Source organism: Pseudorasbora parva, chromosome 22 (assembly GCF_024679245.1).
Source record: "Pseudorasbora parva isolate DD20220531a chromosome 22, ASM2467924v1, whole genome shotgun sequence".
NCBI classification, from domain to species: domain Eukaryota; kingdom Metazoa; phylum Chordata; class Actinopteri; order Cypriniformes; family Gobionidae; genus Pseudorasbora; species Pseudorasbora parva.
Genome location: NC_090193.1, coordinates 22,146,567 through 22,173,881, shown reverse-complemented (window position 1 = coordinate 22,173,881; position 27,315 = coordinate 22,146,567). Strand labels below are relative to the sequence as shown.

At 36.6% G+C, this 27,315-nt stretch overlaps 1 protein-coding gene across 1 annotated transcript; it reads left to right on the top strand.

Annotated features, from left to right (window-relative positions):
* The first annotated feature begins 305 nt into the window (after window positions 1-305).
* nampt2 (nicotinamide phosphoribosyltransferase 2) lies at window positions 306-23,889 on the top strand. Its single transcript, XM_067431051.1, has 11 exons — window positions 306-575; window positions 3,670-3,805; window positions 6,716-6,819; window positions 6,943-7,071; window positions 9,428-9,586; window positions 13,813-13,943; window positions 18,005-18,230; window positions 18,563-18,682; window positions 20,251-20,391; window positions 20,489-20,614; window positions 21,981-23,889. Exons 1-11 carry the CDS (start codon window positions 525-527, stop codon window positions 22,152-22,154), a joined length of 1,497 nt encoding a protein of 498 aa, XP_067287152.1. The 5' UTR covers window positions 306-524; the 3' UTR covers window positions 22,155-23,889.
* Window positions 23,890-27,315: the final 3,426 nt, after the last annotated feature.

Here is a 27,315-nt window from a genome sequence, read left to right as displayed (position 1 = left end):
CAAAACATCTCTTAAGTGAAACCGAGATAAAACATGCACAGGCTATGCTTATGTTGGTTTAAGTTTTGTTTTCTTTTTTGTTTTTCAGCAGCGACAGCAAAACTGAAAGTGCCTGAAAGTCCCACGTTCAGTCCATAGTTTAATTACCCTTTCCAAGAAAACGAAACTTAGGCCTTTGAATGCAACAGCTTTTTCGACTTTCGGAGAACTGGCGTTTTCCGCTTTCTGATTTAATGTCCCCGCCCACTTTTACGTCACCGAACGTGTGCCAGCGTAGCTTCCATACGTCTAGCCTGACTCCGCCCCCTTCCCGCCCCGTTGTGTTTGATACTGGACTATGCGACCTATTCGTGCGCACCCTCACATATACAAGATACTGAGGGGGTCGTATTTCAATACATTTCTCTGAGCCAACACGAAAGGTATTGTAAAGAAGGCTATTGAGACCATTGTCACACGACCTCGGACGCATAACGTTATATACAGGAGCGAAGAGTCATCGTTTCGCTTTTACTTTGTCCTCGATGATGGCAGCTCAGGATTTCAATTTTTTACTTGCGACGGACTCTTATAAGGTAAGAATCGCCTGGCTTCAGTCGTTCGACAACAGAAACACAAAAGCGCATGACAGTACTGTCCCGATTCTGACAGTGGCCCTTTTGTGCTGTAGCCGTCACATATATGTGCGGCAAAAGCCACCTTTGACCTTGTGAATCGATGAAGTCTAAATGAAAACATGGTTCAGAATAACATTCAGATGTAGCAAAATCACGGTTATTGCGTTTTCTTCTCGTTTTGTTGAAGGGTATTGGTGTTAGCTCGGGTTCGTTTTAAATGCCCCACTCACTGAACGCTGCGCGTAGGGGGGCGGGGCTTATGCGGAATGACCTCGTGCAGGTTTAGCTTCGCCAAAGGCCACAGCGGGTGACGTCACGCAGTATACGAATCGAAACTCTTTTTTTTTTTTTTTTTTTGTAAAGATTTAGAAACCTTTATTAATAGAAAACCTAAGGGTACGGTTCAATGTTGTATATTCGATGTGCATTTTTATTGTCAAAAGATAATTTGGAATGTAAAGGACAACATAAAAAGATGTGGGCTCAATGCAAACCAAGTTTTTCCACATTTGTGACCCTGGACCACAAAACTAGTAATAAAGATCATTTTTTTGAAATTGAGATTTATACATTACCTATAATAGATATGTGTATAAATAATACATAGGCATTAAATTAGCTTTCCATTGATGTATGGTTTGTTAGTATATATTGCTAGTAAATCTCGAATCTGAGTGTGCAAAAAAATCTAAATAGTGAGAAAATCGCCTTCAACGTTGTCCAAATGAAGTCCTCAGCAATTTATATCACTACTAATAATTGAAAGTTTTTTTCAAAACATGTAATGCTTTGAAAGCACTGGATTTTATGTATAAAAAAGTGACATTGTCTGAGGTATGTAATACCTCTTGCTCTCATTGAATTGATTAGTAATAAATAAATAAAATTATAGTAAAAAAACAAGAAATTTATTTTCTTCCAAAAACAACAGTTAAACGTGTAAACATGCTATTTTGCTTATGTGACACAGTGCTGGTAGTTTACTCAAATATTATAACAATGTTTTGTTATAGTACAAGTAGTGTGTCAAATCAAGCTAATTAATATTTAAAATATGTAGTTGTATGTTGTTTGTATTATGATTTGCATGGTTCCTTATCTGGACCTTCCATGCATATTTACAGAGAGACAACGTGAAATTAAACAGCTCTGGTCATGGGGCTATTTACAACAGCCATGCAAAATGTTGACGGAAAAAAAAAAAACAATACGCTCAGTACTTTTATTTATAGTTGATAACAATAATTTATCGGTAACTTTCAGTAGATCCTTCAAACTCAAAAGGAACTTTTCATCACATGTGGGATTAAATGGGTTGATGCACAGTGTTGCCTTGTGATTGGATTAGGCTGTGAGGTTTAGTTGTTTAGATTACATGGTAACCCTTTACAGCAAGGTTTCATTTATAAACATGAACTAACAATGAACAATACTTCTACATTAGTCTTCTACAATCTCAATATTTACTTATACATTTTACGATCAAAACGTGTATCTGTTAACATTAGTAGGAACTAACATGAACATTTTTATTAACTAACATCTGTACATGTCAGATATTATATAATGCTAAAAGCGTCTTGGGAGGTGACGCTAATTATGAAATGTACTTAGTCAGGTTTTAATGGTCTTTAGATCAGTTGTAGATTTAGAAATATCACCTCTGTAATTCTCCATTCTGGCCAATGCTGTGTAGTAATCTCTGTGCTGCACATTAGTCTTTGCCCTTTCGCATAACAGCCAGCCACAAATCCCATCTGGAATCCATGTTGAAATCCCACCCAACATTATTATGGATTAATAAAATGTAAATTTGCATTTGATTTTACAGTGCGATTAATTGTTGAATGAGTCATTCACACCAGCCCATTCTTACATCACATACTCAACATTTTTCAAGTGACAGTCCATTCTGACTGCATCTAAACTTGATTAGTCAGGTCACTTCAGATTTCCACAGAAAGCTCAACAGATATCCTGTGAAGTGGAACACCCAGCATTCATAAAATGCTTCAGATTCACATTAAGATTACTGTACAATTCAGTTTAACTGTGCACACCTTACTAATGTCTGTTGTGAAGAGTTTGGCAATTAGTTGTCATAAAATTTGCAAAAGAAATCAGATTCCGCCTGGGCCTGCTGATGTGCTTTGTTTTGAAAGACTGTCTTTCCATACCTTGCAAATTACATGGAAGTTAATTGATTTTAATGTTTGATCTGATGAATTGTTAACTTTGGCCAACTAAACTAATGGAACATGGACCTTTATTTGTTTCTTCAGCAGCAGATAGAGGAATGTGGATTTGTTTAGAAGGAGACAGGACACAGAACTAGGCCTTCCATTATGGGATCAAGAAAGTACTAGCCACATGTTTTTATGCATATTATTATGCCACAGGGCACTGAAGGCCAGACGCTTTTTAAGCTTCCAGGATATAATGGCAGGTTTTTGCTATAAATCAAGACACTGTTTTAACCCACCCCAGCTGTAGCTTCAAAGTATCAGTGTACCGTAAACAAAACTTTGATGAAATGCAGAGATATTCATGCACACAGCTGTAATATGATGTAATAGACCTATAGTTGTTAATGTATTAGTGAAGCACACTACTTTGCAAAGGTTTGAGGTCGTTTATTTTAATGAAATGTACTTTTATTCAGAAAGTGGTCATTAAATTATTCAAAAGTGACAGTTCATAGCGTTATAAAATATTTAGATTTTTAATTAAACTTTGATCTTTCTGTTCATCAAAGAATCCTGAAGATATCACAGGTTCCACAAAAATACACAGTGTTTTCAACACTGATAATAATGTTTATTGAGCATCAAATCAGCATATTAGAATGATTTCTGAAGGATCATTTAAGACTGGCGTAATGATGCTAAATCCAGCTTTTCTATTATCTGAATAATATATATTGAAATATATAACAGTTGTTAATATTAATTCACAAAATGTTTTGCTGTATTTTTTTTTATTTTTAATGTCTTTCAAAAACATTTTTTAAAAATCTTACTGAACATATTCAAGGCTCCTCTCTTCTTTTCAGATTACCCACTACAAGCAATATCCACCCAATGTCAGTAAGGTCTACTCCTATTTCGAGTGTCGGCGCAAAAAGGGGGCGCAGTTCAGTGAGGTGGTGTTTTTTGGCCTCCAGTATCTCCTAAAGAAATACCTATCAGGTAATTTCATCATTGTGTAACTCCTGTCTTGATCACATAACTTTTGTTGGCTCACTTAGACACACTGTTTGTTTGTGTTCATGTATTGGCACGGACAAAGTGTTTTTTCACGTCATGTCACTCACCTGATTGGGTAATGGAAAACTGAACCGCTAATAGCTCACATTCAAGGGCAGTTATAAAGGACAGTCATAAAGTCAAAACAAGCTGCAAAAGTTTATTATTTATTTATTATTTTCCCCAAAATGAGAATTGTGAACCTTGCATTTACCCTCATGCCATTACAAAACTGTATGATTTTATTTCTTTTGTGGAACACAAAAGAATATATTTTGAAGAATGTTTGTGCTGTACAATGAAAGCACATACCTTTTTAGTATGTCTCAAAATATCATATTTGATGTTCAACAGAAGAAAGTCATGCAGGTTTTGGAATAACATGAGGCTAAGAAATTCTGTCATTATCCCTTTGTGGTATAAAGTGCCCATATTATGTTATTTTAAAGGTTACATCTCGACATGTTGACGAGAACATGATCCAAAGTCTTCCAGGCCTCAGCTAACAACTACAGTGTTTGAGGGCGGGTCAAATCAGAGATTGTTTGTGGGAAGCCAATGAAAACCATAGGCTAGAAATATGCAAATGTTTTACATTATCACAATGATATGTAAGAGTGAGTCTGGAATTGCTGGCGACTCATTTTGGCAGTTTTGCCAAACTTTGCAGACCTTTTACATTTACAAACAGATCTACAGTGCATCTGGAAAGTTTTCACAGTGCTTCATTTTTTCCACATTTTATTATGTTACAGCCTTATTTCAAAATGGATTAAATAATTTTTTCCCCTCAATTCTACAAACAGCACCCCATAATGTCAACCTGAAAGAAGTTTGTTTGAAATATTTTCAAATGTATTAAATATAAAAATAAACTGCACACAATCACATGTGCATAATTATTCACAGTGTTTTTTCAATACTTTGTTGAAGCACCTTTGACACCAATTACAGCCTAAAGTCTTTTTGAGTATGATGCTACAAGCTTGGCACACCTACTTTTGGCCAGTTTCTCTAATTCTTCTTTGCAGGACCTCTCAAGCTCCATCAGGTTGGATGGGAAGCATCGGTTCACAGCCATTTTCAGATCTCTCCAGAGAGATTCAATCAGGTTCAAGTCTTGGCTCTGGCTGGGCCACTCAAGGACATTCACAGAGTTGTCCCGTAGCCACTCCTTTGTTATCTTGGCTGTGGCTTAGGTTTGTCGTCCTGATGGAAGGTGAACCTTCTCCCCAGTTTAAGGTCCAGAGCGCTCTGGAGCAGGTTTACATCAAGGATGTCTCTGTACATTGTATCCCATTTCCTGCTGCTGAAAAAACATCCCCATAGCATGATGCTGCCACTACAATGCTTCACTGTAGGGATGGTATTGGCCAGGTGATGAGCGGTGCCTGGTCTCTTCCAGACATGACACTTGCCATTCAGGCCAAAGAGTTCAATCTTTGTTTCATCAGACCAGAGAATTTTGTTTCTCATGGTCTGAAAGTCCATCAGGTGCCTTTTCACACTGATTAGTAGTGTACTGCTGTTCTTCTGGAAGGTTCTCCTCTCTCCACAGAGAAATGCTGGAGCTCTGTCAAACTGACCATCAGGTTCTTGTTCACCTCCCTAAGGTCCTTCTCCCTGCGATTGCTCAGTTTGGCCAGGCGGCCAGCTTCAGGAAGAGTCCTGGTGGTTCCAAACTTCTTTCATTTACAGATGATGAAGGGCAATTCGCGCATTGGGACCTTCATTGCTGCAGAAATTTTTCTGTACCCTTCCCTAGATCTGTGACTCGATACAATCCTGTCTCGGAGGTCTACAGACAATTCCTTGGACTTCATGGCTTGGTTTGTGCTCTGACATGCACTGTTAAAGGAATAGTTCACTTTAAAATGAAAATTCTGTCATTCTTTACTCACCCTCAAGTCAAGCCTGTGTGTATTTATTTCTTCAGCTGAACACAAGGGAAAATATTTTGAAGAATGTCAGTAACCAAACAGTTAACTGGAGCCATTGACTTCCATAATAGGAAAAAAAATACTATGGAAGTCAATGGCTCCATAGTAGAAAGGTGTGTGCCTTTCCAAATAATGTCCAATCAACAGAATTAACCACATGTGGACTCCAGTCAAGTTGTAGAAACATCTCAAGGAGGTATCAGTGGAAGCAGGATGTACCGTAGCTCAATTTTGAGTGTCTTGGCAAAGGCTGTGAATACGTATGTACATGTGATTTTAGTTTTTTTTTTAAGTTTTAATAAATTTGCAAAGATTTCAAAAAACTTCTTTCATGTTGTCATTATGGGGTATTGTTTATAGAATTGAGGGGAAAATTTTCATTTGAGTCCATTTTGGAATAAGGCTGTGAAGCGCTGTGAATACTTTCCGGATGCACTGTATTACGAACTGCGTGGAAGGTAATATTCGAAAAAGCCTAATGGGGCACTTTAACACATCTTTTTACATTCAATAGAAGTTTTTTTTTGTGTTTTTTTTGTTGTTGTTTCCATTTTGACACTTTTACCAGCCCTGTTTGAGCAAGTAAATTACATCATAGATTAAAGTATATTACCATGTCATCAAACAAACATTACAGTTACATAAGGCTAATAATTCCCTTTAAGCTTCCCCTTTCAGTATTTCATTTTTTTGTTTTAGTTTTTTGTAGTATTCTATTGGCACACTTTGTATTCACTCTTTTTACAGTGAATATTTAATTTAAGTTAGTCTGGTGATTTATTGCATCTTGCTTTGAAGAAGTTGTGGAACATTGCAACATTGCAATTAACTAGTGCCACTTAATCGCTATTGTTTATATATTGAACATTTTATGCTTTATATACAGATATTTAAAATGCAAAATGCATTGCAGGTCAAGTTGTCACAGAGGAAAAGATTCAGGAGGCGAAAGTATTTTATCAGATGCACTTTAAGCAGTCAGTGTTCGATGAAGAGGGATGGAGAAAAGTTTTAGAGGTACGAACAGAAATTCACTTTTCTTTTTAGATATTTCACCATTACATGAAGTTTGCTTACTTTGTTCCAGAAATGAAGATAATGACCACTTTGCCTTTTTTCTATTCCTAATTGTGTTTACAGAAATATGATGGCCGTCTTCCAATCCGTATCAAAGCAGTTCCCGAGGGGAAGATCGTTCCCAGGGGCAACGTTCTTTTCACCGTGGAGAACACGGATCCAGATTTCTTCTGGCTCACTAATTTTATTGAGGTATGACTTGTCTTCTTTTATCTTTATTTTTTTTTAAAACCATTTTTATATTAGAATGCAGAAAATGCAGTATACTATATATACTTTTTTTAAAATAATTTACTTTTTTAAAATAAATAAATAAATACTTTTATTCCACAAGGACATATTAGTTTGATTGATAGTGAAAACTCTTACATAATATTTAAAAAGTATTGTTCAAAATTTACACACCCCTTGCAGAATCTGTAAAAATATATCTGAATAATTTTAACAAAATAAGAGGGATCATACAAAATGCATATTATTTTATCTCTTTAGTACTGTCCTGAATAAGATATTTTAAATAAAATGTGTTTATAAATAGTCCACAAGAAAAATAGCTAAATGTATAAAAATAACCCCGTTGAAAGGTATATGTATCCTTGATTCTTAATACTGTATGTCATTAGCCTGGATGATCCACTGCTGTTTGTTTGTTGTGTGTGTGTGTGTGTGTGTGTGTGTGTGTGTGTGTGTGTGTGTGTGTGTGTGTGTGTGTGTGTGTGTGTGTGTGTGTGTGTGTGTGTGTGTGTTATATATATAATATTATATATGTGTGTGTATATATATTTATATGAAAATGTCTTTTGAAGGATCATGTGACACTAAATAGCTATTGAAAATTCAGCTTTACTATCAAATTAATACATTCCTTTATTTATAATTGAATACATCTTTCTCTGTCTCTAAAAAAACATTTTAATTCATAGTTGTTCCAAACTTAAAGGAGTGACTGATTCCCTTAACAAAGAGCACTTTCTTTAGGCCATTTTGTAAAGGATCCTCTCAAGGAAGTAACTTTATAGTCACATGATCCTTACATATTTTCATGTTTGCATGTACTACACAAGATAAAACCAGTTTGACTTAAAAACACAAAGAGGCCATATTTGATGCAAAAGGTTGTTTTGCTACAACAATCTTAACTGCAGCACAAAGCCCCCATGAAACCGTCAGCATAGTCCATAAACCTGATGGTGTGGCACTTTACTTCACATTGGATGATTCTGCTGTACTGTTGTTCAGGATGACGGCAGGCTTTGATTTCCAGCATGCTCCTAGCCGCTGGTCCTGGACAGAATAACCTAGGGTGGTTTGGACAGGCTGGTGGGGTCAGTGAGGACATGAGGTTGGCCTACAGCCCTACAAACTATTGTCATTATGCAGACATATATTTCTTGCTGCCAGGTCTGAAGATGCATGACTATAATCTATGATGAACCTTATTTTAATCAGTTAATTTCCCCAATATAGAATAAAATCTATGCAGGTTGGACATTTATATTTATTCCTTCATTTGACATATGCTTTAATCCAAACAGTTTATCCATGCATTTTATTGGTTTATGCATTGAAAATGTGATAAAATCATCACTTTGGCAATGGAAAGCTATAAGCTATCATAATGATTCAAATTACTCTCTGTTCGGTTTTTATCATGTAATCAAACTACAAGCACCAGCAAAAATAAAAAATAAACAGTGCTTTCAGGTTTTTCTATCTAGCAGATTTAATTTAGACAATAATTTAAAAAGTAATGAAGTAATCAAATGTAAAACAATGCATGTACTTAAATTTGAACTGTATAAATTAAATAATGATGAATCCTTATTAAAGTTACAAAAGCTGTTTAGTCAAAAGCAATGAGGGATTTCCTTGTCCTTAGTTGTTAAAGGTTATTGGATAGCGTGCAATATATATATACATCATTCTACATCCATCACATGACCTACCAATATCATTTGCATAGCTTCACTGCCATAATCCTCTCCTGTAGCCTCATGGAATAATAAAGTGTCCATTAAATGCGCACTTCAGTGGTAATCTTGATGTTGCAGTATTGCTGTCTTACAGTTATGTCCCTCATCTGGAAGTCTTTAAGCTTTATATTAAAAAATATGTTTGTTACGGGAATGTAATGTACAGTATATGTCCTTTGGCAAGGCACTTCATCCTAAGTAATCCAGCTGGATTGTTCCCGTAATTAACTGTAAGCTGTTTTGGATAAAAGAGCCTGATAAAATGTTTTACTTTTATTCAAGATCTCTTGAATGGTTTAAGTCAAACCTGATTGATACCTAGATCTGTTAAGTTGATTTTTCTTTACTTGAAAAAGCCCTATTGGCCTTCTGTCAGCTTTTAATGAGTACAGTTTATGTATTAATGCCAAGACCTGAGAAAACCTGTGACTCCAAACATGTCTCTAAAGGGGCCAAAGATCAATGAGTCATGAGTAAAATGGTCATGATGGTATCGGGGCCATAAAAATTGCGAGTGCAATTACGAACCATCTTTGGTCTTCTCTGACGCACATGTGTACACTCTGTCTCTACAGACGATGCTGGTCCAAATGTGGTACCCCATCACCGTGGCAACAATCTCCAGGGAGTTCAAAAAGATTCTGGCCAAGCACCTGAAGGCCACGTCAGGGAGCCTGGAGGGTCTGGACCTCAAGCTACATGATTTCGGCTACAGAGGGGTGTCCTCACAAGAGGTACAATGGGTGTGGAGCAATAATTCCACTACCGGACAGTTTTGTTGTTGTTGTCAAGACCAGAGAAAAAACTAAACACTATTTATAATAATTTCAGCTGAAATAAAATAAAATGTAAATATTGAATGAAAATATGTGGAGCACTTTACAATAAGGTTATATTTATTAACTTTAGTTTTCTATATAGCTAGTCATAAAACATAAAAGATTGTGTTTTTGGAAGCACCAATCACACAACATAGCAAAAAAACGGATTGATTATGAAAACACAAAGATTTGCACATGCATAATTACTAACATAGCATCACTAAAACAAAACATAGGGCAATGTGTTCAATATCTCACACAACACTTCTAATGCTTATACTCAATGTGTTATTATTTTAATATGATTTATATACTATTATAATATTTATTAAAACAAATTTTTTAGCTTTTATTTGAATATTTTCAATTTTTAATGCTTCAACTTAAACAGCGTCAGGTACTTGCTTAGCTAATATTTTAAATTGTCATTGTTGGTGGTTTTTTTAGATGTATTTTTCATGGTTAGTTTTTTAATGTAGTGAACGAGAAAATGACTATTGTCAATTGCATGACATTATTTTGCCCTCAAGGTCTCATTCACACCACACTCTAATTAAGACTTCTCCAAAGCACTGAAATATCTTTAAAGTCAAACAGGAAGTGCCTTTGGTGTTGAAATCTCTACCTTTAATCTTTTTTTAGCTCTGAAATCAAAGCTTAAGCCGAATATGGTCTCTCTCCCTCTCTCTCTCTCTCTTCTGTGCTTTTTAAGGAAGCTCGGTCTTCTGGGGAAAATGAAATCAGACATTACTCGGTGAAAGCAGAAAATCGATTCATAATGAGACGAGACCATTCCATTTAATCAAAAAGAGATCAGGCCTGACCTTTCGAAACACACACGATGCAGACCACTCTCGATTTCTGTGGAATTTAAAGGTAGGAGCCCTGATTGTTGGCTGTGTTTGAGTGAGGTTGTCACGCTGATGGGTTTTGGGTCATTGGGTGGTGCTGTTTGAAGAGTTGTGTGAGTAAAGATGACTGTTTGGCTCTTGAATCGGTCCGTCTGCTGTGTAAAGGTCAACTCTGCCAGGTTTCATCTGTATCACACAGTGGCAGGTTCAGGTGTTGGGTGACTAGTGATAAGCAGTGAGTCTGTTACTGAATGGCTGGGCGTGCTGAGTGTAGGAGACCTTTGTGTGTGTCTGTTTATGAAAGTGAGACCACTAGATGCTAATGAGGTGTGACATAACCCCTCTGCGGTGCCCTTTTAAGACCAGTACGTCATGATCTAAAACTAGAGATAGTGACCAATTAGAAAAGATGCATTTTGAACTTGCAATCTTTCTAACCCAAAGAGTAAATATAACTCAAAGTTCAGTACTACTGTACTACAAAAGTTTTGTTTTGATTTGATTTCAAAATTTGATTTCAAAAAGATTTTTATATTATGATTTGATAATTTTTTTGCTTTAAAAAATAATCAAGGCTCCTCAGAGATTTGAATTTGCAACCTTTGTAACCCTATAGCAATTATAATCCCACCTTATATGATTTATTTTTAATTTATGGTTTATTAGATTTTCTAACATTGTACAAAAAATAGTCAGAGATTTGAACTTTTGCAACATTTGCAACCCCATGTCAAATATAATGCCACTGTACTGAAAAGATTTTATTGGATAAAATATTTATATTTGGTTTATTTTTTCAGTTTAATGATTTAATTTTATTAACTTTGTTAAAAAATAATTAAGGTTTAACAGAGATTTGAACTTGCAACCTTTGTACACTCAGCAATAATAATACACTGAAAAGCTTTTTTTTATTATTATTTTTGTTTAATAAATAATATTATTATTATTTGATGGTTTCATTTTATTTGATTATCTCCCTACCAAACCTTGTCATTCATGTTGAGCCGCACTAGTAATGATCTGTAGTGTCATGTGTTGCGTCATTTCGTGACTATCCAATGAAAAAACAAACATCTGGTCATCCTATTCGTGGGTCATGTTATGTCTGGGTTTAAAGCATATTTATCAGCCAACTGTCAGTGTACTAATGCTATTGTATGTGTTTAAGTCTATTTGATTACAGGCGTATTTGATTACTATGATGTTTCCATTCAGGTTAATGCATTGCAAGGCTTTGTAGGGAAAGTGAGTGTAAATAAACGATTTCAAGAAAGAATTAAGGAACAGGATGAATTGGGAGGGAAAGTCATCAGTGTGCACTCTAAGAAAGCCTGAAGCGTTTCTCCCTCAGCTGCTGAAAACAGACAAAACCATGCTGTGTAAAACTATCAAGTCTTCATTAGGGACAGTGGGGTATTGATAGTGTATTTTCTAGGTTGCGGCTGACTGGATTAATGATGGCTTCAAGAGGAGATTAATGATGCCAAAAGAGTTTAATGCCTCTGATACTCAGGGTTCCTGCTCACTCTCCATCACATCACTGATCAGGGGACAAGCAGTGATATATTTTAATGCTTTTAAAGTAGTAGTCCACCCACACTGAAAGATCTGTTATCATTTACTCAAATCCTTCTAAACCTGTCATTCTTCAGGGGAAAACCAAAGGGAGGGTTAAGCAGAATGTACTAACCAAGCACCATAAAAGTACTCCATACAACTTTGAAGTGTAGCGATCATGAAGTGAAGCAAAGGTGAAATATAATCAAATATAAATATTACATGGAAAAACTTGCATTTAAAAAAAACTTAAATGAGAAATGTTGCCCTAAGTTTGTTGAAGCACTAAAATTAGTAGAGCTAAAACTGAAATTTAAGGGGATATGGTTCTCATAGTAAACATGGCTATAATTTTATTACATTTCTGTGCCAAATACACTTCTTCAGGATTCGAACAAGTGTCTGAAAGTTGTTTTTTGAGAATAACACTCATCATAAAGGGTGGAATTCCTTGTGTGGGAACTTCTCCCTGATCAACCAGAGCGAGAGCAAGAGTATGACCATCAACGAGCTTGGTTCTGGTTACGGGAGGCGTCGGCAGCGCTGTCATTTTGTTTTTAGACCACAAAATCAAAAAATCACTAAAGAAGTGTGTTTTGGGTTGTGGTGGAAAGATAACCTTGTTCAGCTTCCCAAATAACCCAGCGTTAACAAAACAATGGATGCAGATTGTTTTTCCGGAGCAGCAACAATTGATTTGTTTCTTTGTTCCCTAAATGCCTGTGTTTTGTTAGCAATCGAAGCGTAAGTACATACAATGTAAACATCATGAATGTATAGTGAACAGAACATTATCCAGGGATAATGCCATGATGTATTGCTTGTGTGCTCGTGACCCTTTAGTTCAGCCCACCAATCGTCTCCACGAGTTTGGCTGTTATCGAAAAGAATCGGTACAGCGTATCTGTCTTTCATAAATCTGATAAAACCAAAGAATCTTTGGAGATATGAAGGATGCAATACTACTCTACAGGTACTCAAGATTAACATAAGCTTCTCAGAAAATGAAAAGTAAAAATATAAAAATGAAAGATACAATAAGATGGCATATATTTAAATTCGTCACTGATCTATCATAGTGTACGGCGCTCTGCCCCTCAAATGCGTTGACAAAAACATGACAATTCCCTTGATCCTTGCTTCAATCAAAGCTTCAGAATAAAGCCTTGTTGCCGATCTAATTTCCCTGGGTTCATATCAAGTCCAGATTTCATCAGTTCTTAAATTGAAAAAAGTGAAATTGACTCCTCAAATTCCCATATAAATACACCATGTAGTAGAGCAAGAAATATTGATGCTCACCTCAGGGGGCTAAAACATTTTGCTTGGAATCAAATGTGTTCACTTTTCAGAGCAACAGCCTTCTCTTTCCTATCACTAAAAGGCAACTCCCCCCTGATTACAGTGACCCTGAGATCAATGAACTGAGACACAGTCAATAACCTGAGCGTTAAATCAGGAGAATATAGAAAATGTCTTCACACAATTGACTTCAAAGGTCAACGTCTCTCTAATTTCCTTCTTAAAAGCCACTGTCTATAATTCCGTTACAAAAATGGGATCGAAATCATATGAATTGGCTAATGGTGTCACAACATTGATATTTTAAGTTAAACTGGAGATATGAGTATATAAATGCACAATAAAGACTTCAGGGACTATGGGTTTGACTTTAAACAAGTTCATTGACCTATTCCTGCTGTGTTCTTTTACTCTTTACTCAACTAGTCGGCAGCGCTTGGTGGAGCTGCTCATCTGGTGAATTTCTGCAGCACAGACACAGTGGCAGGTCTGCTGATGGTACAAAGATACTATGGATGTCCTATGGCCGGATTCTCCATCCCTGCTGCGGAGCACAGGTAATGCGCATTATCAAATTACCGGACAGTTATTTTGTCAAGGCATGTTCGAATTTGTTTGTGTAAAAATGCTGCCTAAAACCTGAGCAGCTGAAATAAGTACAATTTTTGTGATGATTTTTTAACAAGATTCAGTTTTGTGCTGGCAAAATGAGCCGCAATTAGCACATTTTAGTTATTTTGTCAAAAAACCTTCAAAATTATGTATCATTTTTTATATCAGACAAAAATTACTGAGCTACACGTTTGAACTTGATAAGGTCAGAAAAGTCAATTCTACGAAAAATTCAATATTAAAACGCATTTTCTGAAGCTTCCAAAACCTTTACAAAATCACCTAGCAACCATTCCTTAAAATCCCTGCTAATAACACCAAATTTGGCACACATCAAGTCAAAACCTAGCCTAACAAGCCAGACCCACATCCAGATGTTTGGTCTGGAAACTCACCATTGACAGGGCTCAATCCGAGAGGCGGGATAAACGGTTGTCTTTCAAACTCCCTCTGCATGCGATAGGATAGCGCTACAACCAACCAGAGCAACGAAGGTGAAGCAGAGCTTGTTGATTGATTAAACATTCGCCGTATCTGGTCAGCAAAACCCCGAACACATCTTCCCTTCTTAAGAATGACTTCAGTGCCGTTCTTTGTTCTTTTCTCAGAGAAAAGCTTAACTCCAAGTCTTCCAGAGTCGCGGTCAAAGCTGATTCGAAAGACCGCCGCCGTTGGCCATTTTCTGTGTTTACTAGAAGCAGCAAACGCAACTCAGCCGTCGTCATTATGGCCCCGCCCGCCGACTCTATACACGATGTGATTGGTCCGGCAAGAGTTAGGGGAATACAGCTCAGAAGGGTATTGAGAGTTCCTAGACGACACTTGCGGGCAGATTAAATTTGCTGCCGCTAGGGTGCATCTAGATTTCTAGGCTAGTCAAAACCCATATCTATAGGGAAAAAATATATGAGATAATATGTAATAAATGAAAAATATTTTTAAAAAATCCATTACTGTCTGTTTGAAACAGACAGTCTGTATATTAACTCTTTCCCCACCAGCGTTAAAAAAAAAGTTGCCAGCCACCACCCGGGTTTTTAACCATTTTTACCAAAACTGAATAGCCCATAGAATATTTAGTTTTATGAAAATCTGAGCATGCACTATATCAAAAGTTGACCCTCTTCTTTAAAAAAAAAAAAAAAACACTTTTTATTTCTAGCTTCATGCATTCCTGTTTGACACTTGAATATGGGTACATTTCATAAAAAAAGCAACACCCCATAAATCCCCCTAATGCTTGCACAATCCTGTCGCTGGTCCTGGGTCCTCATTTCATTTAGGAACATTAGATAGTTTTGATTTTTATGCTGTTTCATGTTGATGATCATGTTATTTTACATATGTGTTTTCTTACATACGATCGAGCGCTTGTTTTACTGTGTCTTCCTCGAGTGTGTTTTGATCAGGAGACATTCAGAAGATGTGTATTAGTGCCCCCTAGCATCTAACAGTGAAAACATGGAAACCCAGAAATATCTGTGTTTGGCAGAGAAGCAAGGGGGTAATCTAGCGCTCGGAAAGCCCCTAGGGGCTGCCATTGCTAACCAAGCCATCACCTGCTGTTAGCATCCCATTGACTCCCATTCATTTTTGAGTCACTTTGACAGTGAATAACTTTACATCTGAGACGTTTAAAGACTCCATTTGTCCATTGTTTATTTCTAAAGAAACACGACAATGCATAAAAGGCTCCGTTACCTTGTATCTTACACTATCGCCCCGTAGAAGCTGTTTTTGTAAAAATAGGCTAACTATTGCGTCATAACCAACGCGACTCTGTCGCACAGTTGAGAAATTACCGTATAGACCTGAGGAGACGCTCGCAGGCAATCTTTTACTGTCTATGAGACAGTCGGGGGGACGTGGAGACATAAAGTCTGATAAAGTCAAGGGGGAAGAATGGGGAGAAGCCCATAGTAAGCCAAAAGCAACGGGAGAAAATATTTAAACAACGTGATTCAGCTTTCCCTTTCCACAACTACTAGAAGACCTACAGCTGTCAGACAGGAGGCTCACGTCACATCTACGTCGTCAAGCTCAGTATGAGCCGGCGCAGTTCGCTCAGCCATCAGGAAGTGAGTGCTCCTATACTGACATCACTTAACGCCGTGGAAGGCAATGGGATCGCTCCGTCCATTTCTTTTACTGTTTATGCAGAGAAGCGTTTCCTCACAAATAACGGAAAATTCTGTGTTTGCCGGAGAAATAGTTAACAGCTACTAAAGGCACAGATCTATAATGTTACACATCAGATGCTTTTCCCCAACAGTTAACCAAATGTTCACTTAAGACATAACTGACACTGTTTGCCAAATAATAGATATTTTGAACTATTGTAATTGGCTTCTATTTTCTGTGGCTTTCGGCAGTCTGTAAAAAGATGACTTTTGATTTCTCACTAAATCTGTGTGTAAAGTAAATTGCACAGCACTTTGTCAGTTTAGGGTTTCATTCTCATTATTAACTAGTTGTGTATTATAAGCATGCATATTACTAGGATATTGACTGTTTATTAGTACTTATAAACCTCATATTAATGCCTTATTCTGCATGACCATATTCTACATCCCTTAAAGGAGTACTTCAGCGCTGGGAAGATGAATCTGTATTTAAACTGGGTCATTAATGTAGTAGAAATGTGTAATATTTTTTTAATTTGGTGCTTTCTAGACTGAGGAAAGACAGAAAATGTATTTTTGTCTCATCGGGATGAAAGACAACAATTCCCAGAATGCTTCGCTGCCCTACAACTACGAGGCCACTCCCAAGGCCACCGCTACTAGATTACTGAATCACTTTCACTTTCCCACCGCGACTGCGTTCATTTTCATAAAATCAGTTCAGTTAAAGAACAGACACTACAATTAAAAACTGAACGTGTCTGTTCAATATGTGATTTAGCCGCTGAGGGAGTCTCACAGCCCAAAACGCTGCAGGAGTCAGATTAGATTTTGACAGTCATGGAAGAGGTAATGCTCGCAGCATAGATTCACAGCGCGTGTTCAGTCTGGCACGTTTTCAGATTTGCACAATCATTTGAATATACTCCAGGGTTTCTACTGATACAAACCCATATGCTAATCGCTGAAGTAACCCTTTAATCCTACCCAATACCTAAACTTAACAAATACTTTACTAATTGATTTGTTTAAGCCAAAGGCAAAAGTCGTAGTTAATATTAAGTTAATAGTGAGAATTGGACTCTAAACTAAATTGTGGCCTATATGTTTTTAAGATTTTCAGTCAATAACAGCTTGAGTTTTGATCTGTTTTGCACAAATATTATATGACGTCAGAAGACATTGAACACATTGTATGGACCAATTTTATGAAGCTTTGATCCCTATGAATTGTGATTGCATGGGAAATTTTAACCAGTTTTTCGAATTGTGTTCCACAGAAGAAAGAAAATGAAATGATTACAACAGAATGTTTTTATTCTCGCCTGATCTATCCCTTTAAGACCGACTGGGCAGCGAGGGGTAGACAGCTGCCTTTGGTTGTTAAACAGCCAATGTCTTGAAATTCAACGCTGACGTTCAACACCTGCGTGTTAATTTGCATTTGTTCCGTTGATTCTAATTTGTTCTATTAGTAGCTACACATTCATCCATCTCACAGCTGTAGCGCCTTTGGTCTGGGTTGTTGATTGCATTTCCCAGTATAGCTCTCACTGTTTTTCTCAAATCACACGACTTCTTCTGTGACGTCATTTCAAGTTCAAATTTAAGTTTTTCAACCATCACAACATTCCGTTTATCATTCAAGCGGAAGATTCCGTGATTCACTCAGGGATTTTTATAGCTCTCTGGCTAAGGATCATTAGACACAAATGACTCATTGGCTGCAAATGATTCTTTCTAATTCTTGCCTAATAAAGTAAAAAACTGTTTATTTTAGTCTCAGCCTTGTGCACCTTCAAACTAAACAAAGCACTCGATTTATTAGCGTTTCAAATCATTTGACGAAGGTTTGTCATGCTTTTTTTACCCTGTCTCTGTAGTACTATCATCTCCTGGGGCAAAAGCCGAGAGAAGGATGCATATGAGTGTCTGCTGGACCAGTTTCCCTCTGGGCCTGTAGCTGTAGTTAGCGACAGTTATGACATTTTTAAGGCTTGTAAGCATATCTGGGGGGACAAGCTGAAAGAGAGGGTGATGGAGAGGAGTGAGGATTCAGCCCTCATTATTCGCCCAGACTCCGGGGACCCCTCTGAGACCCTCATCGAGGTGTGTGTATCATGTACCAAGTGTGTTAAAAGTGTTCGCTACAGACCTTAAGGCTGCAGTTTCAGTGAATGAACTTTATTTTAGTGAATTAAAGACTCAAACAAATAGCTTTGCTTGAAGCTTTTCTAGCACTGTAGCGCATTGTGACTGATGGGGCTTTAAATTGGATGCCTTTATAAAAGTAATGCCCTAAGATATCGATTTTATTTTTATATATTGTGGCATAGGGTTGCTTTGAGATTAGTTTGTTGCCTTGAGTTTAAATTATATTGATAGCTGTATCCTTCAATTCTTGCTTTCTTCCATTCTAATTCTTCTCTTCTATTTTATAGGTGATAAAGATTTTGGAGGAGTGTTTTGGCTGTTCTCTGAACTCAGTTGGTTACAAGGTGCTCCCAGCATACCTGCGCATTATCCAGGGGGATGGAATTGATCTGAACTCCATTAATGAGGTAAACTAAACCTCAGACCAAGAGCGGAAAAAAAACACACACTACCATACGAGAGTATTTGATGTGAAGTTGTAGTATGAAGTTTAGAGTATTTTATTCAGCAAGGATGCATTAAATCACTGAAAAGTGACAGTAAAGACATTTATAAATGCTACAAAATTATATTCTTTTGAATGAATACTCTTATTTATGGAAGATCCTGAAACAATACTAAGCAGCACAACTGTTGAACCAAAATCAACATTAGAATGATTTCTGAAGGATCATGTGACACTGAAGACTGGAGTAATGATGCTGAAAATTCAGCTTTGCTCACAGGAATAAATTACTTTATTAATTAAAATATAATAAAATAGAAAACAGTTATTGCACATTGTAAACATGTTTGATATTATTACTATATTTACTGTATGTTTGATTAAATAAATGCAGCCTTGTTGAGCATAAGAGATTCTTTCAAAAACACTGACCCCAAACTTTTGAACGGTAGCGTCCAGTGTGATTTAGTGCAAATGTGAAATCCAGATTTTAAAAATCATAAGTAATTTAAAACTGGATGTTAACAAAGTTTTATGATTTTGATGATTCTGGACTATTTTTAAGTCCCTAATGAAATAATCAAATTTGTGAAATTGATCCATGTGAGCTCCCTCATACAGATGGTCAGATGTTCTTGTTTTCAGTGAAGCACAAGATGCTCTTTTGATCCTTCTCAAATCATACTGGGGAACATTCAGGTTTTATATAAGAACAAACTTTAGCACCATTGCCATTGAAGCAAAAGGACAAATCGCATACAGTAGTCACTTAAGTTGTTTTGAAATTAATATTCAGTTTTCAGTTATGCAACTTCTTGTGCAAATTAAACGCAGATTAAATTGATGAGTCATTAAAATAAATGTATTATAGAGAAATGCAATTTATGACCTCATTCTAAATGTGCTCATACTAGCAAGCTGCAAAATATTAACTGTCACATGTGCTGTTGTATATTAAAGGGAGAGTTAACCCAAAAATAAAAATTAGCCCATGATTTACTCACACTCAAGCCATCCTAGATGTATTTGACATTCTTCTTTCAGGCGAATACAATCTAAGTTATATTACAAAATGTCCTGGCTAATCCAAGCTTTAAAATGGCAGTGAATGGCAGCTCAAAATTTGAAGCCCAAGAAAGTGCATTCATCTATTCTAAAAGTAATCCACACGGCTCCGGTGGGGTTAATAAAGACCGTCTGAAGTGAATCGATGTGTTTGTGTAAGAAAAATATCCATATTTAAATCAAGCTTCTGGCAGACCACCGTCCGTATTCAACTTACAAAGAAAGTGTAACGGCTCTCGCAGTTTAAAACTGCCATTGTCGTGCAAGTTAAACTTTTTCCGTAATTTGAATACTGAAGGCGTTTTCGGGTGAACTATCCTTTTAAGTGTGTGGAAAAGTGTATTCAGGGACAATGGGATACTAACCATTTATAACTGTTAGATTATAAACATTATTACTGATTACACACTAGTTCATCATCGATGATTCTCTGATCAGCATTACGGTTTATTTTGGCTAGCGCAGATTCTGGAGAAGCTGAGCGATGAGGGTTGGAGTGCTGAAAATGTATTTTTCGGTTGCGGAAGCGCACTTCTGCAGAAAATCAACAGAGACACTCTTAACTGCGCTTTCAAGTGCAGCTATGTGGAAAACAATGGCAAAGGCGTGAGTTTACTTTCAAAACATCCTGTCTCAATAAATGTTTGCGTTTTTATTATTATTATTATTTCCTTTTACTATCATGTAATTTGTGTTCACATAGATGGACGTCTATAAGCAGCCAGTGACGGACCCGTCTAAAGGATCCAAGCGCGGACGTCTCTCTCTGAGGAGAAACTCAGATGGCTTCATTGAGACGGTGGAAAAAGGAGCAGGCAAACCAGAGGAGGTTAGATCAACTGTATACAGTAAAAGCTGGCAACCTACAATTGTTACCTTAAAGGGATACTCCACTGCTTTTTCATATTAAACTATGTTATTCCCTTAACTAAAACGAGTTGATACATACCACTCTCGTCTGAGTGCATGCACTTAATCGCTCTGATGCGTGATGACATTCTGATAGCATTTAGCTTAGCCCACTAAGCCCAGTTAATTCACTATGGTACCAAAAAGAGATCAAGGTAGAAGCAACCAAACACCTCCACGTTTTCCTAGTATGGTGACACAAAATAAAATGTGGCGCTTTTCTTAGCGGAACTATAATGTATAGCAGAATAGCACATCTGAGAGTACTTCGACTCAGCGCAGTAAAAAGTCACGCCTGAAAAATCCTCCCTCACATTCCCCCCCATTGACAGAAATGAGAGAGGGAGGGGGTGAGGGAGGATTGTTCAGGTGTGACCTTTAACTGCGCCGAGTCGAAGTACTCTCAGAAGTGCTATTTCGCCATACATTATAGTTCCATTTTAACCCATAAGTAAAACGGCACTTTTTATTTTGTGTCACCATACTAGATCGTTCAACTATTCATGTAACTGTAGGAAAAACGTGGAGGTTTGGTCGCTTCTAGCTTGATCTCTGTTTGGTACCATAGTGAATGAACTGGGCTTAGTGGGCTAAGCTAAACACTATCAACTCGTCTTAGTTAAGGGAATAACATAGTTTAATATGAAAACGCGGTGGAGTATCCCTTTAAAGAGATATTTCTACCTGATTTAACTCATATAAAATACCCATATAAATAAAAAATAATAATAATGCATTTAGGTTGATGTAGTAATGTTTTTTTGACTTGAATAAAACTAGTTCATTGAAAAGTTACTATTGTTTTCTGTGTACCTGCTCTTTCCAACATCTGGCTCTTAACCATCATATTATATTATTATATTATATTATTTTTTTCATTTAAATATATTGTGTATTTGAATTTAGTCCTGTGATGGCAAAGCTAAATTTTCAGCATCATTACTCCAGTCTTCAGTGTCACATGATCCTTCAGAAATCATTCTAATATGCTGATTTGGTGCACATAAAACATTTAACGTGATTTAAACAGTTGTGCTGCTCTATATTTGTGGAAACCAAACTTTTATTTTAATAAGAAATAGATTTGAGATAGATTTTTTTATTTGTAACCTGATACATGTCTTTATTATTTTATTAATACATATTGACCTCCAACTTTTGAATGGTTGTGTATTTGAAATTATGTATCCAAACATTTAATAAAAAAGCTTAATGCAAAGCAATATCTTATATAGCGAAATTAACCTAATTTGCTGGTCCTTACTAATATGGTCTTCTTTTTGTAGGACATGTTGGTGACTGTGTTTGAAAACGGGACCATCCTGCAGGAGTACACTCTGGATGATATCCGTAAAGCTGCTCAGCTTTGGGAGGACGACGTGAGCCCTTCCCAGCACAACAAAGAGGACAGCACTACTCTGGACATCCACCAGAAGCACATAATGAATGGCGTGCATTAATAAGCACACTATGCGCACTGTTGTCAACACTGCCACTCACAGACCAATCACTGACCTATTCCATCAGTACTCGAGTATAGCAGAACACAGTGCTGCCAGTACACTATACAATTACATATCACATCTGACTTTTAGCCTTGTGAAGCAACCCTTCAATTATGGATTTGGTTGCCCAGGGGGTTTTTTTTTAGTTCCTCCTTTATTTTCACCACACTTAGAGATGCCAAATATATTTTTTGGTGCTTTATCATGAATATGTTTTTGCAGTAAACTGACGGCAGGGTTTGAATTCGGTTGATTGTAATGTTGTTAAAGCATCGCCTGACAGTATATTGATAAATTAAGAAAACTTCATTTGAGGTGATCTTCTGTACCAGCACATGATCCTGGTTTCTAATGTGATGCACTCTGAAAATGCAAAAGTTAGATTTAAAAATCACGATCTGTTTAACGTTAGAAGGATTTGGGGTGTTTTTAATTAATTTTAGAAGATGTCCATAATGCCAAGATAGCAATGAAGATTTTTTTACTTTAAAAAAAGACGTTTTTAAGCTATTTTCATGTTGTGTTCAACATATAAATACACACTTAAAGAGATTAGTCACCCGCTTTATGTCTTCTGCTGTGGCATAACTCCCTTAAAGTTGCTTCCTGGTCTTTCAGAATTATATTTTTGTTTGTAGAGATGGACAAGTGTTTTCTCTGGAGTTTTAAAGGATGATAAATTGATCCTAATGTTATGATGACTATGTTGATGGAGTAAATGCTGCATAGAAAACTAAGAATCAAAGGTTTTCCTGATAATACTTACAGTGGGATTTATGCGGAGTTGGTTTTAGACTTCCATCTGAGATGCACGAATACATCATACGAACACTTCCCAGTGTTCTGTCTTCATACAGCTGCTGATGGTGCCTTAAAAACCACTCGGACCTCAATGCTGGTCAATTGCTTTGGCTTTTCCTCCCATCATTTTTAACACTTAAAGGGATAGTTCACCCGAACATGAAAATCCTGCCATCATTTACTCACTCTCAAGCTGATCCAAACCTGTATGAATTTCTTTCTTCTGCTGAACACAAAATATATTTTGAAGAATGTGGGTAAACAAACCGTTGACTGATAGTATTTTTTTTCTCCATACTATGGAAATCGATGGGGACCGTCAACCGTTTGGTTAGCCACATTCTTCAAAATGTCTTATTTTTTATTCATACAGGTTTTCGAACAACATGAGTGACAGAATTTTCATTTTTGGGTGAACTAAACCTTTAATATTGTACATCACGCTCATTCTTCCCTCTTCTATGTGATTCGCATAAGAATGATGTTCAGTGATTGCTTCTTTTTTTTTTGCTGTTGCCTTATGTTTTTTTGCCGTCAGGTTTCCATCACGTTTGACATCTATATGCTGATACTGAATGAGATGTGCGGTGGGTTTAATTACAGTGTGTAATTAAAAAGTTTGATTATTGTGTCATCATCTGAAATGAAGCTGTTGACCCTACCTCTTTTTTTAACCAATAATACTGTATATTAACATGAAGTGATGATCATTAGACTTAAATAGCATCTATTCTGTTCTGTAAATACTCTTTATTGGTAGTTGGAATGGTACATTTTGTCTTGGAAGTTTTAGCGTTGCTGTTGCATTTTTTAATTTTACAAAGGTGATATTTTGAATGACAAAAAGATATAATAAATATAGATTGAACTTCTTTATCTTAACATTTAACATGCCTAGTCCTTTTCTTTTTAGGGTGTGTTTTTGGCAATTTTGAAAGAGAAGATCTAAATTAAAGGTTTTGTAAATGGAAAAATTACATAAAGCACTGATGGCCATGATGGTGCCAGTATGTCTGGATTCTGTCCCAGTTTTAATGGGATAAAAATAATGTGCCCTTTTGGACAGCCATCTTCCTTCATAGATAGCAGAAAAGGAATGGAATGCCAAAGGAAGGAATGTGACTTCCAGAATGATAACAGTTATGCGTTAATTTGCTCTGCATGATGTTTTGAATTGTGCAAAACTAGACATTTACAAATTCCAGTGAATGTTTATATTCATCAGAAGACGGATTTGTTTAGCCTTATCATGAACAATTATATGTGAAATTTGCTTTTCAAACGCATCCTAGCTGGCATCCTGAATGTCATTGCATTGCGTTGGTGAGTTTTAAGTTAAGCAGGACGTCAGAGTCTAGTTCTGGGAGTTTGGGTGAGTTTGTTCATGTAACTTTGTGCAGCATATTTGTATAATGCAATTTTGTCCACAGACTGAATAGTCACACTCTTTCTATTTAGACACGGTTTCAGTTGTGTAAGTGAATAAGCTTATGTGTGTGTGAGACATTATTTCAAATAATAACTATGCTAGAATTTTACATTACCGAAAAAACATTTTGGTCAATATGATCTTTATTAAGGCTGTTTATTTGTTGTTGCTTTTTATGTTTTTTTTTAAAGAAGCCTTACTAAGGCTGAATTAAAGGTGCAGTGTGTGATTTCTTTTTTTTTTTTTTTTTTGTGCCATCTAGCCATCTAGCGGTGAGGTTATAAATTGTAATCACTCACCTCTCCCTTCCGAAGCACATAGAGAAGCTACGGGGGCTGACACAGGACACAAATGTAATCGTCGGAGAGAGCAGAGGGTGACTAGTGCTCTGTAGAGCAGTTCGTCCTTTTAGGGCTACTGTAAAAACATGGCGGCGCAAAATGCCGATCTCACGGTAAGGGGACCCGCGATGTATGTAGATAGAAATGGCTCATTCTAACGTAATAAAAACATAATGGTTCGTTATGTAAGGTCTTTATACACCACTGAAAACGGTTATGTATATTATATTTCATTCATGTCAATATATCCTCAAAAATACTACACACTGCAACTTTAATTTGATAAAAAGTGAAATATTATATTATAACTCTTTTTCTATTTTAATATATTATAATAATGTTTTTAAAATGTTATTTATTCTTGCGATACCAAAACTGAAATTTCAGCAGCCATTAAATATCAAAATGCTGCTTTTGTTGTGCTGCTTAATATTTTTTGCTAGAGACTGAAACAAGTAATTTATTCTGAAACGGATATCTTTTGTAACATTATAAATGTATTTACTGTCACTTTTTAATCAATTTAATGCATCTTTGTTAAAGCTGCAGTCCATAGTTTTCCCTCTTTGTCGCCATCTCTGTGCAAAACTGCTATTGCAGTTATTCCAATGTTTTAAGGAGAATGTGCAGCTGTCATTCACCGCCCCAGTGTGGAGTGGATACTGTCATTTGAAATCACAGACTCTACTGTTCGAAAGTATGACAAAAGAATGTCATCTGAACAAGTAAGCAGCTACCATCCACTTTTGTTCTGACCAACTAAGGAGGAAATAGCATTGCAATAAATTGCGGCCCTGTTGAAGTCTCTTTTCTGTAGCCACTCCAAACTCGAAGTCTGAGGACTTACAATGGATAAATCTCCAGTTGTCACTGGTGATTGTCGTTTGTCGATTGTCGAACCTTTCTGTATCCGCCATCAAATAAGTTTAATTATATCAAGTGAAGTGAGAAAAGGCTATAAATCTCCACCTCCAACATCCTCACACGCAATAAAGCCTGCTAATCAGGACACCTTCTTTATGTGTACAGATGTGATGCAATGACCTAGCCTAGAAATCTAGACGCACCCTAGCGGCAGCAAATCTAATCTGCCCGCGAGTGTCGTCTAGCAACTCTCAATACCCTTTTGAGCTGTATTCGCCTAACTCTTGGCGGGCCAATCACATCGTGTATAGAGTCGGTGGGCGGGGCCATAATGACGGCGGCCGAGTTGCGTTTGCTGCTTCTAGTAAACACAGAAACTGGCGAACGGCGGTATTTCGAATCAGCTCTGACCGTGACTCTGGAAGACTTGGAGTTAAGCTTTTCTCTGAGAAAAGAACGGCACTGAAGTCCTTCTTAAAAACGGAAGATGTGTTCTGAGTTTTGCCGACCGGATACAGTGAATGTTTAATCTATCAACAAGCTCTGCTTCACCTTCGTTGCTCTGGTTGGTTGTAGCGCTATCCTATCGCATGCAGAGGGAGTTTGAAAGACAACCGTTTATCCCGCCCCTCGGATTGAGCCCTGTCAATGGTGAGTTTCCAGACCAAACATCTTGATGTGGGTCTGGCTTGTCAGGCTAGCAATGACGCAAAGATCCACCAGTACCACTGGAATTAAAAACATAATTACAAGCTGTTGTTCATAGCCCCGATCTACTATTAAAGGGTTAGTTCACCCAAAAATGAAATTGATGTCATTAATGACGCACCCTAATGTCGTTCCACACCCGTAAGACCTCCGTTCATCTTCGGAACACAGTTTAAGATATTTTATATTTAGTCCGAGAGCGTCCAGAAAGGTATTAAAAACAACACGTTTGTTTTCAACCTTCAAATAAAGATTCAAACGTTCATGAGCAGTTTGAATCTTTATTTGAGGTTTAAAAACAAATGCGGAAGAGAAGACAATGCTGAATAAAGGCATATTTTTTGTTATTTTTGGACCAAAATGTATTTTCGATGCTTCAAGAGATTCTAATTAACCAACTGATGTCACATATGGACTAATTTGACGATGTTTTTATTACCTTTCTGGACATGGACAGTATAGTGTGCATACACTTGCATACACTCTCTGACTAAATATAAAAATATCTTAAACTGTGTTCTGAAGATGAACGGAGGTCTTACGGGTGTGGAACGACATTAGGGTGAGTCATTAATGACATAAATTTCATTTTTGGATGAACTAACCCTTTAGGCAAGGCAAGGCCAGGCAAGTTTATTTGTATAGCACATTTCATACCCAATGGCAATTCAAAGTGCTTTACATAGAAATGAATTAAAATAGTGGTAACAAATGCATGAGAAAAAAAAGAATACCATATGGACGAATAAAGAATTAAAAACAAGCATAGTTAAAACAGTCGTAAAGATATAGTAATTAAAATAATAATAATAATAAAAATATTTAAAAAAAAAAAAATAAAATAAAATAAAATAAGATAAAATAAAATAAAATGGTCAGATCCACAATAATGGTCTAATATAAAAATAAACATTCTTCAGTTTACAGCCTACATACATGTACCATCTTAATTAGAACACCTCTCATTCATTTC

What these genes read in the sequence shown, in the direction of transcription:
- nampt2 (XM_067431051.1), top strand. Translation starts at nt 525, where the DNA reads ATGATGGCAGCTCAGGATTTCAATTTTTTACTTGCGACGGACTCTTAT. An exon ending in TTGCGACGGACTCTTATAAG is followed by an intron (nt 576 to 3,669) that starts GTAAGAATCGCC and finishes TCTTCTTTTCAG; the next exon opens with ATTACCCACTACAAGCAATA. An exon ending in TGGAAAACAATGGCAAAGGC is followed by an intron (nt 20,392 to 20,488) that starts GTGAGTTTACTT and finishes GTGTTCACATAG; the next exon opens with ATGGACGTCTATAAGCAGCC.